The sequence below is a fragment of the Chenopodium album genome, chromosome 14 (genome assembly GCF_948465745.1).
Source record: "Chenopodium album chromosome 14, dcCheAlbu1.1, whole genome shotgun sequence".
In the NCBI taxonomy this organism is placed as follows: domain Eukaryota; kingdom Viridiplantae; phylum Streptophyta; class Magnoliopsida; order Caryophyllales; family Amaranthaceae; genus Chenopodium; species Chenopodium album.
In genome coordinates this window covers 50,616,709-50,635,391 of record NC_137847.1, presented here as the reverse complement: position 1 = coordinate 50,635,391, position 18,683 = coordinate 50,616,709, and the positions used below count along the sequence as shown (strand labels likewise).

The 18,683-nt window shown below is 28.6% G+C and overlaps 1 protein-coding gene across 1 annotated transcript; it reads right to left on the bottom strand.

Annotated features, from left to right (window-relative positions):
* Positions 1-14,698: 14,698 nt before the first annotated feature.
* On the bottom strand, positions 14,699-16,803 carry LOC145579482 (transcription factor MYB102-like). Its single transcript, XM_081636729.1, has 3 exons — positions 16,424-16,803; positions 16,069-16,198; positions 14,699-15,847 (listed from the first exon to the last, which is right to left on the bottom strand). The coding sequence occupies exons 1-3, from the start codon at positions 16,554-16,556 to the stop codon at positions 14,941-14,943; spliced, it is 1,170 nt and encodes a 389-aa protein (XP_081492855.1). The 5' UTR covers positions 16,557-16,803; the 3' UTR covers positions 14,699-14,940.
* Between the last annotated feature and the right edge of the window lie 1,880 nt (positions 16,804-18,683).

The window sequence follows — 18,683 nt, the reverse complement described above, 5'->3', positions numbered from 1 at the left end:
TTGGATAACAAATGAGGAAGGAAGGGAATTGGAGGGGAGAGAAATGGAGGGATTAAATTGTAGAAAATTGATCCCTTTAACAATTGAGAGATTTGGAAGGAAAACTCACAATTTTTCCCTCCCCTCCCTTTCCCTTCCCTCCTCTTCTCCTCAATCCCCTTCTTTTCCTCCCCTTTTCTTTATCCAAACACACTGTAAAATTTAACTATATATATGGAGCATGTTGCTGCCAAAAAAAAAAAATTATTTATTAAACTAATGATATGTCGTAGGCTAGAATCTCACACATAACACTATATATTATCTCATTCAATCTAGTAATCTACCATATCAATTACAAAATAATCTAAAACAAGTTAACAACTACCAATATACACACACATAAGTGACATAATCAACATCTCCTGCACATTAACACATGTATATACATAGTTATTCTACTTCTGCTAAAATTACACATATATACAACTAATACAAGTAATAAGATTATAAAGTTAAAACATCACACATATTACATCACATTAACACACTAACTTAAGGTAGTAAGGGCCTATTCACTTTAGCTTAATTTCAATTCAATTCAACTCCTAATTTCCTTCTCTCATAAAATATTCATTTTAGCTCTATTCAGTTCAGCTCAATTCACTAAATGTGAATAGGCCCTAAAATTCAAAAAAAAAAAAAAAAAAATAAAAAAAAAAAAAAAGTTTATTTCCACCAAATATAAAGTTCATAAAGTTGTGAATATGTAATCATATCATCCACTAACATATTACATACATACGTAGTATATCAATTTAGGTCAAAAAGTCCCAAATTGAAATGTAAAATAAAATCTATTATTGGAGATGGCTCTACGCCTCTACTTTAATGCTGTTTATTGACATCCTTTGTCACATAATTTACATGTACATAACTTAATATAAAGATTAGCAGGGGATAATGATAAATGGAAAAGAATAATATCAAAAATACAATGATTTCGAAGAGAAATAGTGTTATTCTTTCATTGGTTTGGCCACTAATTACTTAATTAGAACTTGGGACTTCTTGTGAAACTTCCGTCAAAGGAAATTACTCGTTTTACTAATAATCACTTAATGAATGCATGTATGCATCATCATCAAGTCATAAGTGATAAGTGGAAGTTCCACGTACGCCAAATGGCAGTATGAGGTACCACTAACGGCCACATAAGATCACTTAATATAATTACTTCACTAGTATATGGCTCGAGCGATGCTCCGTTTTGCTAGTTTATACTTCTTTAATTTGATAATAATGTTCGACTAATTATATAGCTAGTGTGTGGTTCTTCATGCGTTTCTTCAAGTGTTACTTTTTTTTTTTACCTCATGTATTTATTTTATTATTTTTTAAAAAATTAAATAAATTAAGTAACCTCTAATTAACTTAATAATAAATGAAAGGAATATATAAAATTCTGTGTAATTTAAAACATTAATAAAAAAAATTGGTTGAGATGGTATATGTATGACATTTTTGTGTTGGAAGTTACAGATTCGAATCTAACTCAACTGTTTCTTTAAAAAAAACACCTTTTAATATATAGTATAGATTGGCCGCTCGATGCATGGGTTGAATAAAAATACCAAAAATAATTTAAAGTACTTACATGTATGGCTTAATCATTTTTGATAAATTGTTTACGTTTAACAATCTAACTTTGAATTGTAAGGTGAAAACAAAGCAAACTTTTTGTACAAAACTTCACAACAAATTAAAACCATAATATATTTATAAAATAAAATTAAAAAATTAAATTTAAAAAAAAAATAAAAAAAAAAGGATTAAAGGGAGGGGAGATGAGAGTTTAGAGAGGATGACACAAGTTGTTAATACTTAATAGTGGTATTTATTTTAAAAATTCTACTACCGGTTATAATTTATAGACTAGATTAGTAGTCATGAATTATTATTAATGATAATTAAATTATGTTCATTCTTCGAGGTAGAATTTCGAAGTAACAATAATACAATACAAATTGTTATAATTTTTCATGATGCGCAAATATAACAATATACGAAACTATATATGAAGTATCTAGCATAAATTTTATTAGTTAGGAAACCCCTTCCAAGTTAGCCATAATGAATAAATTTAACTACGAACTTAAATTTTAGGGTTGATAACACTATTTATTTATAAGTATAGACACCTTACACAACAATAATATGAGATTTAACCATGCATACAAGTTGTACACTACAACTCGACAAGCCATCTCAAACCCTTGAAGTTTCAAAGCTCACCCACAAACACCAATCTATGCAGGTTAGTCCAATAAAACTGACAATTTCATACTAATGTGAGAGTTAAGGTGAGCATGCAACTGTAGCCTAACAGATAACGGTATTAGAGCCAAAGGTTCGTTGGGGGACAAATACATGCAATACGAAACCAATTAACCATGTCATGCTGCCTTAGTATTTTTTGTGAGGACAAAGGCCTTATGTACATGTAGGGTGCAAAAGAGATTCGATCCCCGGGTTTTGTATATCACCCTTCCATAGCCTACTAACTAAGCAAGTTAGCTAGTACCAACAACCTAATTAATACTATCTCATTTTCTTATTAATTACTGTAGTTATAATAAAGGAGTTTTTATTATTTGTGAGATAGAAAAATTGTTTTATTGCAACTAATAAGATACAGAGGTAATAAATGAAAAGCCATAACCATAAACTCAATGTTCAAAGGCAACTATCAAATAAAAGCTTTTGTTGTTTGGTTTTTTTTTAAAAAAAAAAAAAATAATATGGAATTTGAACATTGAAAGGCCTCAATTTGTACATAAGACGTAAGTTAAGCCATTGGGCCGAGTTCATTGTTGGCCCATTCAATTTTCTGTTTGGGTTTACAACAAAGAAATAGGGTTTGGCCCATATCATGACCCAAACTAGGCAAGAATTTATCCATGGCCCAAATAACAAATTCATTGTCTCTGCAAAGGTTATGGACTCTAATTTGCTTAACGTGTGTAACTTCTCTTTGACTCAATTTACTCAAACCTCTGCACTATCATTTCTGAGATTGATGATAAAATTTATCAACTTTAGTTTGATCACTGATTTATTACATCATTTTATCGCAATCATAACTATATAATGACAATATTAGTGTAGAATAAGTCTTTGAGTACAAAATTCTTACAGGATTAAAAACGAATTTAATGAATTTTGACCTCTAAATTAAATGCTCGTGGACTGCTTAAGGACAAATTCCGAAATGACAAGAAACATACTAGAATCGATGTACTACGGAGCATGATTGTCAAATGTCAATGTTTTATTAGTACAAGTACTTCGTACTAGCTACTAGTTATTATGTTAATTAAACATATTGAGAAAAACTTGTGCTAAAATGGCCAAACATTATTACGTCAAAAAGTTACTTTGATTAGATAAAATTACCTAACCACTTTTTGAATATACTTATTACGGAGTATATTAACATTCACACTACAATTAATTCAAAACCGTGTACCAATCACTATGAGTATAGGGCTAATACTAACTTTTGTGACATATATAGGACCATAGCTAATAAATTAGATGACCAAGAACGTGAACATATATATAGTAGCTAGCGTAATATTATTGTGAAACTATGATTTGTTTCGCGATTGCGTGCGTTTTAAGAAATTAATCAAGGACTATGTTTCCAGAAAAGATAATAGATGATGAAGCAATGCAAGGGTGGGAACTTGCCCTCGAAGTCACCCCTAAATTTCATTCATGAACTTAGGCTTGAAATATAGGAATTGCTTCCACAAGAAAATTTGGACCCTTACGTATGTACTTAGTTGTTGAAAAATTAAACCAAAATATTTTGTTGAAAATTTCACTTTTATATTATTGTTAGAAATTACGGAGTATTATTTCTTGATTTAATTGGTTCACACATGCACATACACATTCATTAACGATGTAATCCGTTAGCTAAGCTAGCTAACCTATAAGTTTTTAATATTCATTGAAACTTATTTTAGAGTATATTATACTTTGTAAAAATTAAATCACATATTATACGAAGTGTATTACTATATTATACTTACCAATGGTCAATTTTGGATTAAGAATACAAGACATTGAGAGCAATTGCCAAACTTAAATAGACAAACTACTGTATGTTGTAGTAAATTTGAATAATCAGTATATGAAAGGTGTTAGAAATCTTAATATGACGTGATAATTCCTTTGTTTTAGAATGACTAATACAATTTGACTTTTTGCATTATTTATAAAGTACATGGGATTTTCTATCATATTCAAGTAAGTGTTATTAGGTCAGGTAAAATAGTTTTTTTTTTTTTTTTTTTTTCCATCTCAAATTACTCATGTTATTTTGACCTTTTATATTATTCATACCTCAAACTTTACCTTATTTAATTTATAAACTATATGTATATAATTGCAAATTATAACTTATTATAATATTTACTACGAGTACTTCGTTTTAGATTATTTACGCCAAAGTCGTGCATTGATAAATGTGTTTAATGAAAGTGATAAGAAAGTAAACTGAGATAATAGAGTAATGATATAAATTTAAATAGATAATATAAATATTTAGAAATTTTACCAATATAAATTTTTATCTATTACGGAGTAATATTTAATATGGATTAGTCAAGTTGTATGTCAGGAACTCAGCAAGTGCGTTCGATCAAACCATATCATAAGACGTAAAACGAAAACGGTAATTATTTATGCCAGAGAGTATACTAGAGTAATTATTCTCTTCGTGTTTTAATAAGTGTTACACTTATCAAATTCAGTCGTATTATAATAAATATTACACTTTTTTTTGGCAAAAAGTAGTATGTAGTACATTTTAATATTATATCCCTCTCTTCTCATGGTCTCCACCTAAACTCATTACTAAATATATATATATATATATATATATATATATATATATATATATATATATATATATATATATATATATATATATATATATATATATATATATATATATTTCCTTTCTCTCCTATTTATTACAGAGTACTTTTTAATAAACTATTAATTTCACTATCATTTTTTTATAATTTTTTTATACTCTAACTATCTCACTTAATTGTCTAAAATTATGTGTTGGTTGAAATATAACGTTTATTACAATACGGAGTAAATAAGATAAGTTAATAAGAAAAGAGTAATGAATCCTTAGCTGTGTACACTATCCTAGTGACACCTTGACCTTCTTTTTAATGAAAATGACATCTAATAAACGCAAGAAAAGGAGGCCAAGGAAAGCTAATCTAAAGCTAAGAGATCATTTTCGAATTTGTAAAATATGGTCAAAATGAGACGCTGCTAGCCAACAAAGAGAGATAGTTACTCTTTAATGACTATTATTTTATTATTATTATTATTATTATTATTATTATTATTATTATTATTATTATTATTACTTGGTGGTGCTTTTTTAGCCAAGTAAGTTATTCCTGCTCACATAAATTAAAATGTGAGTAATAAGCCAACAAAAATATTGTATGCATGAAAAAAAGATGGGAATTTTGGAAGTAAATGTAGCAAATTGGTGCGTAACGAGCAACGACATTAATAACCTTTTTGGTCACATTTCAAAATTGGGCGGTCGAAAGAGAAACTTTGTTTATGTTCAAGATAGGGATACACACATACACTACATATTGGAGGCATACAATTGAAACTAGTACCACTAGCTAGCTAGTTGAGTATCTTGAATACATTTGAAGTCAATCTATTCGTTTTCATTACTGCAATGTATTTTTTCAGCTGTAAGTCATGTAGTAAGTTGTTATTCGTATGTTATTTATCTGTATATTTATGACTGTTTTAATTAGTATTGACAAAATACATGACAGCAGCTAGTCATGAAAGATGTTACTACCTGCAATTTTTTTAGTTGCAACTTTGGAATTTTTTATATCGGAGGTAGTATTTGTTTTCAGTAAAATCAAGAAAATCAGTCTACATGCATATATATTAACTAGGAAATTTAACTTTTTATAGAAAAAAAAAATTGTCACAATGCCTATAAAATAAGAATTGACCCAGTATAGGTATGCATGTAGAGGTTAATCTTTCATTAACTCGCATATTAATCTAAACAATATTTTATTATATTTTAATTAATGTATCATCACATTATAAATTTAATTATGTCATCGTAAGTTTTTTAATATTTGTGAATTATTTTTTTTCCTTTATGTATGGAGTTGATATTGATTTTTACTTTCTAGAAAAATTTATTCAAAAAGGCAAATTGATAACATTTAGGGTTGTAATAAAAAAAGGGTTGTAACTTATGATTGTGTTCACAATATAAAACCAAATCTTATCAAAATTGGCAACATTTTCTCCTTATAGAAACATTTTCTAGAAAGTAAAATAGAAGAATAAAAAAGGGAAGCATTATTAGAAACTTAAAAACTATAAACATAATAACACCAAATAGTAGCCTTTTTATATAATTATTATAAATGCATTTTTGGCGGGACCAATATAAATGAGTACTAATATAACACTTTAGATGTCAAGAGAGTGATGGAACTCAAATGAAAGGGGAAAGAGTGTTTTGTGTTATTCTTGAATGGTCGGTTAATAGTCAAAAGACTTGCCGAAGTATTTGTTTGAAGTTCGTGACTCGTTTTATTAAGAAAAGAAAATCACATGGATTTTCAATTTTATCCCCTTTTCATTTAACTTTAGCTTTTTCGCTGTCCTTTCTTGACGTGCGTATGTCGTATGCCTTACGTGCATTATTGTCAATCATATTTCCAAACTTATTAAAATCGAAATTTTACTTTGAATCGGTAGGAACTCCCATAATCGAATCGTAAAATCGTAATATTTAAATTATGAGTTTGAAACCTATCTAATATATATATATAAAGGGGAGTTTTTTCCCGAGATTTTAGAGAGCCACATATGATCTAATTTTCTTAGTGCGCCATGTAAGATTGTAAATATTAGTTGTAGCCAATTAAATAAGAGATTATTAATTTCTTTTACAATTAAATAATTCAAATGCCACACAAGCAAAATTGGCAAATGATATTTTTAAGTTTAATTAATTAGATGTAAATAATTATCTTTTGATAATAAGAATTTTATCTAAATATATAATAAATTTCAGCACATACAAAAAAATATATTTTAAAAAATTCAAACAAACCGTGCATCGCACGGGCTTCATCTAGTATATATATATATATATATATATATATATATATATATATATATATATATATTTTTGACGGGATTGAAACCTAATTATTAATAGAAGATAGTTATTTACCCATTAAACAACAAATAATTGACGACATATATTTATAAATAACTATGTACAAATCTTTTAAACTTGTAAGAATTTCACTAATTAAGAGAAATATATATAATCGGGTAGAATCATAAATCGAATTGTATGACATACACAAATCGTAAAATCATAAGATTTTAAGATTTAAATCGAGATTTTAATAACAATGTTTATATCCATCATCATTATCTCCAAAGCCAGTCGTAGGAGCCCTAGGAGGACATTACTTCCATATTGCTGTGTAATAATATTTATTCAATTTAATTTGGATTTTACCTGTTTTTCACTTGCATGAATTTAGAAAGTTGAACTTATTTGAAATTGATAGGCTTTACTTTATTTTTCTCTTTCTAAAATAAGTAAAAATAAAGTGAAATGGAATAAAGTTTAATCCAAAATGTGCTTTGTATGCAAAATTGAAGAACATGAAGCTTCTATGGATTGAAATTAAACACACCTACATTCAACTAGATTTAATTTTTCCAATCCAAACACAAATTAAATAAACTTTGTACCCAAATTAGAATGAAACCTAGCTAATTGAATCAAACCGTATTCAATTTATATAATTCCTCCGTTTCTTTTTAGTTGATACGTTTTTTCAGTCACTTTTTCCAATGCACAACTTCAACCATTCATATCTTTAATTACCGATAAGCAAAAATTATGAAAAGTTGATATTTTGAAAATATATACTACCTCCGTTAATATTTACTTGCAACTTTGGGGTATTATTTGAGAGACATAAAATATTCCAAAGTTGCAAGTAAATGTTAACGGAGGTAGTATATCGTGACGAATCTAACAAGATCCCACAAGATGACTATATTTTTCATTATGTATAAAGCACAAAATACGGTCAAAGGGGAGTGTGTGAATAGTGCTAAAGTTAAAACGTGTCAACTAAAAAAAATGGAGGTAATATGATACTTCATTTTTAACCTCTAGCTAGCTAATGTTAATTTACATACTGATGAATTGTAAATATTTGAATTAAATTATTATTATTATTATTATTATTATATGAGTATATAATTGTTATATTTTCCTTAAAATTCATCTATATTAAACAAAAATCAAGGAAAATAATCAAATCATATTAAACTCCTTATACATTATTTTGATTGTTTCTTTGATACTTGATTTTGATATTTTTTATAAATTAATATATTTATTTGTCAACTCTACTTGCATTAATGAGTTGCATGTTTTGTCACCAGTCTCACACTACAACCAATAATTGTCCTCCATTATTTCACCATTTTCAACCCATCATCAACTTCCCCCTTCCGCATTAATGATCCAAGAAAAACACAAGAGTGGAAATGGAATAACGTTCTTTTTGTATCAATCTTATTGTTAGTCCATGCATGATTATTAATTATTATATTCAATATAATATCATTATTAAAAAAAAAAAAATTTAATGGATGTAGAAATTGCTATAGGGCCAAAATTCGGGTCAATGTGATCCAATATGCAATCAAAACACGTAAATGAGGTCGACAGCTTTACATTGCGGGCCAATTGGGCCCCCTTATAATAACATTGAACAAGTTAAATGGTTGATCAAATTTTAATTAGAACTTTGTAAAAATATTTCAGGTCAAACTAGGATTAATGGGCCCACATGCTTTTATGAGTCATGATTGCAAAGATGATTGATTAATCCACAATCAAGAAGGTCAATTTGGTAATTTTATGTATGGTTTCTTGTGCATGGCAGCATGGGTAAAATAGTTGCTACTCCATATTGTTCTTATTTACATTTAGAGGTAACACGTGAGTGGGTCAAATACAGCTTTCAATTATAAACAGTGCAACGCAAATAACAAATTATACTGTATGAAATTAAATTATAAGTTGGAATTCAATGATATACACCGTAAGATTTGTACTTACATGTCGAAATATTAATAGATACTTGTATTAGATAGAAAATTAGTTATACACTTATACTCGGTTGTTAATAGGTCATAGGTGAGACCGTGAGATGACAATTAGTTTTGTTAGTAAAGTGTTGTAAAATACGAAACACTTTGATATGAAGTAGGTAATAAAATTCAATTTATATAAATCTATCACTATCTTTATAACTTTAAAATCTAATGTAAATATCACTATACTTCGTAGTATTAAGTATTGTATGTATCTATTATTATGATCAAATCATGTCATAATAGTTATCTATCGATCTAAAAATCTACTAGAAGCTATTTGGCACTTTGAGTCAATAGAGAAAATGTTTATGATACTTGAATTGTAAATACAGTAGTTAATTAAGAACAAATTAAATGGCACTTCTAATAGTAATAGATTAAGATTAAGACAATTTATGATATGCATGTGATAGTAATGTCCCCTCATTTTCCTACATAAATCATTAAATAATGTACGAGTTAATTATGAAAGTTAATTACCCTATATTTTGTTGCATCAATTATAAAATTATGCTAGGCCATAACCTATCATTAGGTAGCACCTTAGTGATGATGACTTCTCACATAGAAAAATAAACTTAAAGTTCAAACTGACTATTCATTCTTAGAAAGGGACTCATAGTATTAAGTATTAACTATTAAGTATAATAGAGAATGCGTGAGAGATAGCTCAAATGATTAAAAAATCCTTTTTGATTTTAACGATCCTTGAATTGATTCTCATCATGTGCCCTTGTTTTGAAGAAGAAGAAGAAGAAAAAAAAAAAAAACTGTTAAGAGCATAACATACATGTATACAATGACAATGTATAATACCATACCCTTCTTTATAAAATGACCCCATAATCACAAGGGATTATTCAATTGTGATAATTTTTTGTGTCATGCATGCAAATGATAATACCGTCTCTATTATACACGTTTATAAATAATGCAATTTAATAATCACAATTATGTAACCAAATAACACCAGAAAAATAGATAAATTATGTAAGCAAGACATTTGGCCTCCTTATTTTTTCGAGCTGAAGCATACTAAAAGACATTGAGTAAATTTTATCATCGTTCAAATCTTTTTTTCTACATACTAATATTTTTTTATGGATCTAGTAAAAAATATGAATCGAGCAGCAAAATTATAACTTAAATTTATAACTTAATTTGTTCCAAGAACTAGATTTAAGTTAAGGTCGGGATTTGAATCTCACCTAACATCAAAAGTTAACTTAATTTTAGTACTTGTAACTTATGGTAAAAATTAGAAAGCGTGTATGTCCTTGCAGCCAAGAAAGTTGGATTAGCGCAGCCATGTATCCGTACAATTACAAAGTCAAAATTCAATAACAGTCTTCCGCTTATTATTTCAACTCTACAACAAATGAAGAGGGTCCAATCTTTTATGGTCTTTAACCAATAAAACAAAGTATATTATTTAGACATAACTCATAAGTAAATTTTACAAAGACTAATTAGTATTTGGTATTTTTGGTAGAAATATTACGTACCATATATTTGACTCTTGTATAATTCGAATTGTTTTATGGGCAATGATGTATGTAGCCCTTAGGGTATATATAAGCATTAAATGTTATTCCTAAAAGGCCTAAAAAAAAATCCTTCCTAAAATGGAATTAAGTTGGGAATTTATGACAAAGGTCCTGTTCACTTTACCTTAAAAAAATAATATTAAGTAAAAATGATATCAATTCAGTAAAAATAAGCTAAGTTGAGTAAAATTAAGTTCAGTTCAGTAAAAATAATTTCAGTTCAGTAAAAGTAAGTTCAATTCAGTAAAATTCAGTTCAGTTCAATAAAATTCAGTTTTCTTAAAGAAGAATTATAATAGAAAATCAGTAAAAATAATTTTTGTTCAGCAAAAATAATTTTAGTTCAGTAAAATTAATTTAAATTCAGTAAAAATAATTTAAGTTCAGCAAATATAATTTTGTTTCACTAAAAATAATTTCACTTCAGCAAAAATAAGGTGAAGTGAATGAGGCCAAAATCACCGCAGATTGGTGTAATTAATGTCAATTTATCCTTAATATTTCCTATTTTAGTTTCTTATACATAGCTCTAAGGGCTAGATTTATCATTTTCCTTTTTCTATTATTTGGATTTTAGTATGATCTTTTTGTGAAGCTAAGAGTTTAAGTAATCTTAGTGGAATGAGTTGAGATTACATTGAATAGAGTAAGCTTGACGCAAGTTTGATATTTTCTGTAAGATTAAAAGGTGGTTTAAATTTCACTAATACTTAATTATTTGTATTAATTAAATGCAAGTAATAAATCTATGTCGTGTATCTAAGTAGAACTTTAAGAAAGAAAGCATATTCTGATTGGATGCATACAAAAAACTTTAAATTGTAAAAGTGATTTATGGTTGATTAAGTGACAATTTAAAAAACAAAATACAATTTAAAATACGCTTGATAATGTTATCAAATAATGATAGTAGAAGTGAAATGATGAATTATATAGGTAGTAATTTTGACAACTTTGTGTAATGTAAGTATTTAACTAGTAAACAATGAAGCTAATGATAGTTTGACAACTTTAAGGTATACTTTGTATTATTTTGTACTCCGTATTAAATACATATAGTAGCTATTAAAATAACATTTCATCAAATTGTATTTTAAATCCAAATTAATACATAAAGTAAATTACAGTGAGTTATCGTATTACTCGTGTACTTCAATAATACGGTATATGTTTTGCTATAGTAAATTTGTAATTAACTCCTACAGTTTTAAAAGTACTCGGTAGTAATTAACCCGTGAATATTATTAAATGGCTAGTTTTCTACAAAAATAAATAAATAAATAAATTAAAAACAGCAAAAAAAAAGAGCCTTAAAACTCCAGCACAAGACACACGCCACATCTTTAAATCTCAATAAAGTCAAAAACTTTGTTTTAATTTTTGCCCCTTTACCAATTAAGAAAAAGTGGTCCCAATAATAATAATTTGTCACCTCTTAACATAATACACGTGCCATTGTATTAGTCAAATAATTCACCTCCAATTGAGATAATCTATTTTCAAAGGGACAACAGACAAATTATTGTAGTACAAAAATTATATTATTTTAGACCATATATTATAAACTAATTAGGAGTATTATATTTTAATTAATGCAAAAGCGTGATTAGGCAGTAATTTCTTAGGTGGTCGGACACGTGTCCTAATCACGTGCGGTCTCCGGCGAGGTCGCCGGGGACTCACTGTCGGTATCATGAAACCTGTCGTATTTTATTAATATTATTATTCACTTATATAGCAAGGTGTACAAAGGAATTACTTTTGACTTGTGATCAACAACCTTTATACTTAATACATAATTACATAATTACATATGGAGCAATGACTTCTTACTAGTTCTCACTAGTAGTATATATGCTTGTATTATTTAATTAGTAAAGTTATAACACCTTGATATTTTTAGGCCTATATGAAAAAATTTATATGAAAAGAAAAATTTTGACCATGAATATTCATTGATATATACTTTGACCTTATTAGTAGTATACCTTATTTCTTTGTATATGTATAAAAAAAAAACATATTGTATATACATATATGTACATAATCTTGTATTGTAGAATCTGTTTCTAATCCCTCAGTGTTTTTTTAAGTGTTACATTTTAATTTACCTAATTATATGTTAGTAAAATTATATAAAAAAAATGATACTATGAAAATATACATTATGAAGAATCCATCAATATATTATACAATAACATTTGTTTTATTTAAATTAGTAAAATAATTAAGTCAAAATCATTATGTGAATAGTAAAAAAAGTCAAACTTTAACACTTATCAAAACACGGAGAGAGCATATTTGTTCAATTTTCTTTTAATATCTTTTATGATAGTAATATTCAAAGAAGTACATTAAGAATTGTGTGAAAAGATAGTGAGAACAACAAAAACAAATACGGAAGCAAAATGTTAACTAATACTATCACTATTATTCATTTCAATCGAGTCAAGAAATTCAAAAGGTAAAAATAGTCAATGGTCATTATTAATGATTCTTTTCTTCAATATTACTCCCTGGCTAGAATTGTTTATGTCACTCTTTCAAAAAAAAAAAAAAAAAAAAAAAAAAAAAAAAAAAAGAGTTTATTTCACTACTTTCTTAAAAAATAATAAACAAAGCAAGAAAATGCATTGAAATATGACTCTTCTAGATTATTACTTATTTAGCTAATGTATGTTCGATAAAATTAGTTATTGTGATAGTTGCTAGCTATAACAAAGTAACCATTATAGCTAATTTAATTAAGGAATTGAAGAAATGTGATTAGTGGAACTTAATTCCTTGTAGTTGTGGACTTGTGGTATTGGATTGGCTACATTATTGGACTAAAGTGTAAATCGATTTGAAGTTAAATACTCAGCATTTGAATTATTTTTTACTACTATATTGTTAGTCTTTATAATGTATACATGGAGTTTTTTTTTTTTTCCTCAAAAATTTGGTACATTTAAAGTATATCTTTTTTATTTTTTCATTATGATGTTTGAACTCGATCTTTCCAGAAAAAGATTAAAGGAAAAAGTCCTATACAACTTAAATTAAAGGCCTTAATTATTATATAGATTATAGATACAAGAAGAAAGATGACCAAAAATGATATGGACTTAACACTTGATTACAACAGCAATAATTCGCTATGATTAATTAATTATTACACGGATAATATTCATTATTCTACACTGAATTAAGGCAGATTTAAATAGGAAAAAAAGAGAGAATTTTCAACAAAATTAAGTGGAAAAAAAAGACTCTTTTTCATTCTGGCAGCAGTGTTTTCAATAATTATAAAGACATCATATACACTATTATGGAAGTGTATGATTATTTAAAATATGAATCTTAGATATGTTCTTGCTTTTTATAGGTTGTTTGCCGTTAAAGAATACCATATTAGGTTTGCCAGCTGGGAATAAGACGACATTGATTTACGGAATCCATTAACTTTGTTTAATATAATAATTACTTAATTAATCGCATGGATCATTGCGTATTAATAATGCATGCCCGGAGTAACAATATACACGTACTCCGTATATTTTATGATGCCAGCTGGGTTTGTAATTTCTGAAGTATGAGTAATATCTAAGATATGAGATCGTATTAAATCCCGATTATATATTATTAGTCGAGAAGTTGAGATTGTAGTAATCCCGACTACATCACAATCATTTGTGATTATTAGATATAGTTTATTATTAGTACAAAATATTCATACCGAGTTTTAATTAATTAAGGATGATTGACACAAAAAAGACCGGGACAGATGACACATCTCACAAATTGTGACTAATTAATCAACATCAAATATGTTAATTCAATATCTAATTTCAAGAAAATGGTACTTTAGTTGTAGAAAAATATAGCCACAAAGTAAATTAAGAGAAGAAACCATCGATATCAATTGCTATAAATCCAATCATGGGAACCTTCCAATGAAGGCAAAAACAAAGTGAGATATGATGGATATACTGAATTTTTATGCATTCATCAGCTGAAAATTACATAAAGTATAAAATTATACAGTATGTATACAATTAAAATAAACTTGTTAAACCAAATGAAAGAAAATCTATTTTTAAAAAAAAAATCCTAATTAAAAGAAAAATATATTACATGATCAGTTGGTTTGAGCTAACAAAAACTGATTTACATCAAGAAAATCAGGGATTTCAAACTTAATCATGTCACTGGAATAGCTTTCTGGTTCATCTTCTGTCCCGCTGCTGTTGACATATGTCGTTGAATTCGAACCCGAATTCAAATGTGTAGGACTTGAAGATGGAGTTGACATAACTGATGGTGCATAGCTCATGAAGTTTGAATGTGAACTTATGTTTGATTGAAAAGTCGAATTATCAGACAGTGAAGGGTCCATGAAAGATTGATCAGAACCATAATAGCCGAAATTTGTAGGTTGAATATTAACCAAGCCATCCGACATAGGCAAACCACTACTTTGCCATTGATCAAAGTTTTGTGCATCAAAGTTCGAAATACTTGTAGGATATTGTTCAAAATTAGGCTCCATCAATTGAGCTTCGTCGAAGTATGGTACACAAGGACGAGTAGCATCTATTGTTGAAATCGCGGTATTAGCAGTTGTTGTCATAGTAGTACAAGTTGGGAGAGGATTTTGAATTGGGGTTTGAATTTGAGTAGTTTGTACCATTGGGTTAAAGTTATTTTGCATTTGGGCATTGCTAGTAAAATCATTGTTTCCTTGGTAATCTTGTAGGTTTTGGCGTTGATTTGAGAGAAGTGAGGTAGCTAGTTTTAAGAGGTCAGAGTTCACCATAGGTTGCATTCCAAGCAACCTAGACATGTTCATTTGGGATGATTGTGAAGTGTTGTTGTAAAAGGATGAGTTATTCAACAAAGAAGAGAGGTCTAAGAGGTCGAGGCGAGGGCTGTGGGTCACGGGGTCGATTCCCATCCGAAGCAGCCTCTTCCTGATGTGGGTGTTCCAATAATTCTTGATTTCATTATCAGTTCGTCCTGGTAAGCGAGCTGCGATAGCCGACCATCTGTTGACAGTCAAAGAAAGAAGCAAGATTAGACACAAGCTAAGAAAATCAAAAGTTTCATTGTAATGATTGTGACCTTAGTATAGATTTTTCCGTGCATGAACCTTACATCTACATCTCTACAGTGGTCCAAAGAAGAAATATTGGACATTTTTTTTGTAAAATCTTTTAGTACACTCATCTATGTTTTTTAGTCAGATAAGAAAAAAAAAAAGACTTACTTGTTCCCCAAAATGCTATGGAGCTGAATTATGGTCTCCTCTTCTTCAAAGGAAAATCTTCCTCTCTTGATGTCTGGTCGGAGATAGTTTGTCCACCGTAGACGACAGCTCTTCCCACATCTTTGAAGTCCTACACAATAAGAACAAAAGTCCATTTTAGTTCATATGCATCAACACACATACCTAAAAACTTGTTGACACATATTTTAGTTTTCAACATCATCTATACAATGTCTGCATCCCAAGAAGGAAGCTAACAACCCCAAGAACCGGGATAGCGATGATTCGTCTATTAATTCTGTGGAATTACAATAGATGCATACTTGAAATGAAGAACCGAACAAATGAAACTTACCAGCATTCTTAGGAAGAGTTCGCCAATTTCCATAACCATGTTTTTGAATGTAATCAATAAGTTTTTGGTCTTCTTCAGGAGTCCAAGGACCTTTCTTCAAACCATTCTTATCACAACAAGGTGATCTACCCATGATTGAGAGATTAAGATTTAAGAGTATGTCCTTTAAAATTTAAGACTGTAGTTTTGAAGTGTCCTAAAGATTAAGAACTTTTGTAGAGAGAAAATAGTAGGGAGTTTTTTAGTTTTTGAGAGAAAAAAAAAATGTATGTTAAAGATGAAGCAAAAGTGTTGTAGGGTCCGTATGAGGAGTACAAGGGGGTTATATAAAGGAAATGAGGCTGACATAAAGCGGAAGTCAACAGGATTCGGTGCCGTCCTCAGTTTATAACATAGGCGACGTGTCCCTTCTCTTTGGAGAAATTTAAGCCCCAAAGATCACATAATCTCTATTTGTCATAAGTATACTATAATTGTCCTAATGACATACAAAGTTCTATAATTAATCACAATTATAATACTAAATCCGTACCACAAAAATGGGATCAATAGGATATTAATAAATTGAAGACTAATGAGTCACATTTTCTTCAATACCTTATCCTTCTAAAATCCAATGAGTAACAATTTTTTATTTGTACTATTGTCTATTGATACTGTAACATAGAAATTCAATCATGTCATATTAATTCGCATTCTTTGGCTCTATTCACTAATTACTTGCTTGTGTGTCACAAATTATTTACACATCTATCCATCTCAATACATTTTCTATATTGGCCTATTATCTATGTTATTCGAACTCGAGTACTCCGTACTCGTGTCCAGGACGATTGTGAGTCTGACTCAACCATTATTTTAGAAAAAATATCAATAATTTTTATCCAAAATGAAGTGACAGAGTGTTTACACTAGTGTCAAAATGCCAATAATCTAACATGAATACTCTGACTTGAAATGAAAAGTTCGAGCGCCATACTTGCAGCTTACAATTCTAGAAACTATGTCAAACACCAAAGTTAAAAGCATAACATAACATAGGCCGGAGGGAGGAATAAACCAAAACTTAAAAATAAAAATTTGTAAGGAAAAAAAAAAAAAATCTCACTTAAGACCTGTTTTCTTCAGCTTAATTTCTGTTCAGTTCCCAATTTCCTTCCTTCATAAACAATTCATTATAGCTCAGTTCTGTTCAACTCCAATCAGTTCAATTCAACACCCTTTAATAAATCAGAACAGACCCTTAGTTAATAGATAATAAGATTTTTATTTTGTTTAATTATATTAATTTTTCAAAAACAATACTCCGTAGTAATAATAATTAATACATAAGTTGCCGCAAAAAAAAAAAAAAAAAAAAAAAAAAAAAAAAAAAAAAAAATTTAATACATAAGTTGAGTTGTATGAAATTGATACGCATCATATGCAGACACACACAAAGAAAGGAGTACTATCATTTTCCGGCGGAGACTCTGTGCTTGCTTTGAGGATTCATATTAGCTGTCATCAACGCTCTAATTGCCACGTACCCCCTATCCCGCTCAGCGTCAAATGACGCTTTTCTAAAGACCTTTTGGGTTACATTATTACATGGCTTTCAAGACGGGTAAGATCTTCCTCCTATTGCTTTACTACAACTGTAGACCCTACTCTCTCTCCCCCTCCCTATTTATTATTCTTACGTGATTTATGCTTATCTTATTTACAAGGGCTTAATCTAGGTTATCCGTTCGTCCGAGATATTTTGAATAGTACTCCATTCGTTTTTTAAATACGTGTTCTATTTTTTCATGTGTGGAGTTTTAGGAGAAATTGAATAAAGTAATAAAATATAAAGGTAGTAGAATAGGTAGAAAAATAAAAAATTCTAAAAATTAAAAGTAGTGGAGAAAATTGGAGGAAAAAGAATATAAAATTAATAAAATATGATTTATAATGGGTCCTAGTATTTAAAAACGGCCGAAAATGAAAAGTGGAGCAAATATTTAAAAACGGAGGAAGTACTATTTTGATAGTTATACAAAATATTCTTTTATGCAAATAATATGAAACGGAATTAGTATTTATTATTTAGTACCTGCCACAACAAAAGTAAATAATGAGGGCATTGAGGATGTATTGATTTTAACTAGGTTGGTTGGTTAAATTGAATTAGGCTACCTTTATTATTGTTCAATGCGACTCAAAAAAAAAAAAAAAAATAAATTAGGGCCTGTTTTGATTGACTGAACTGAATTGAACTGAACTTATTGGAGCTGAA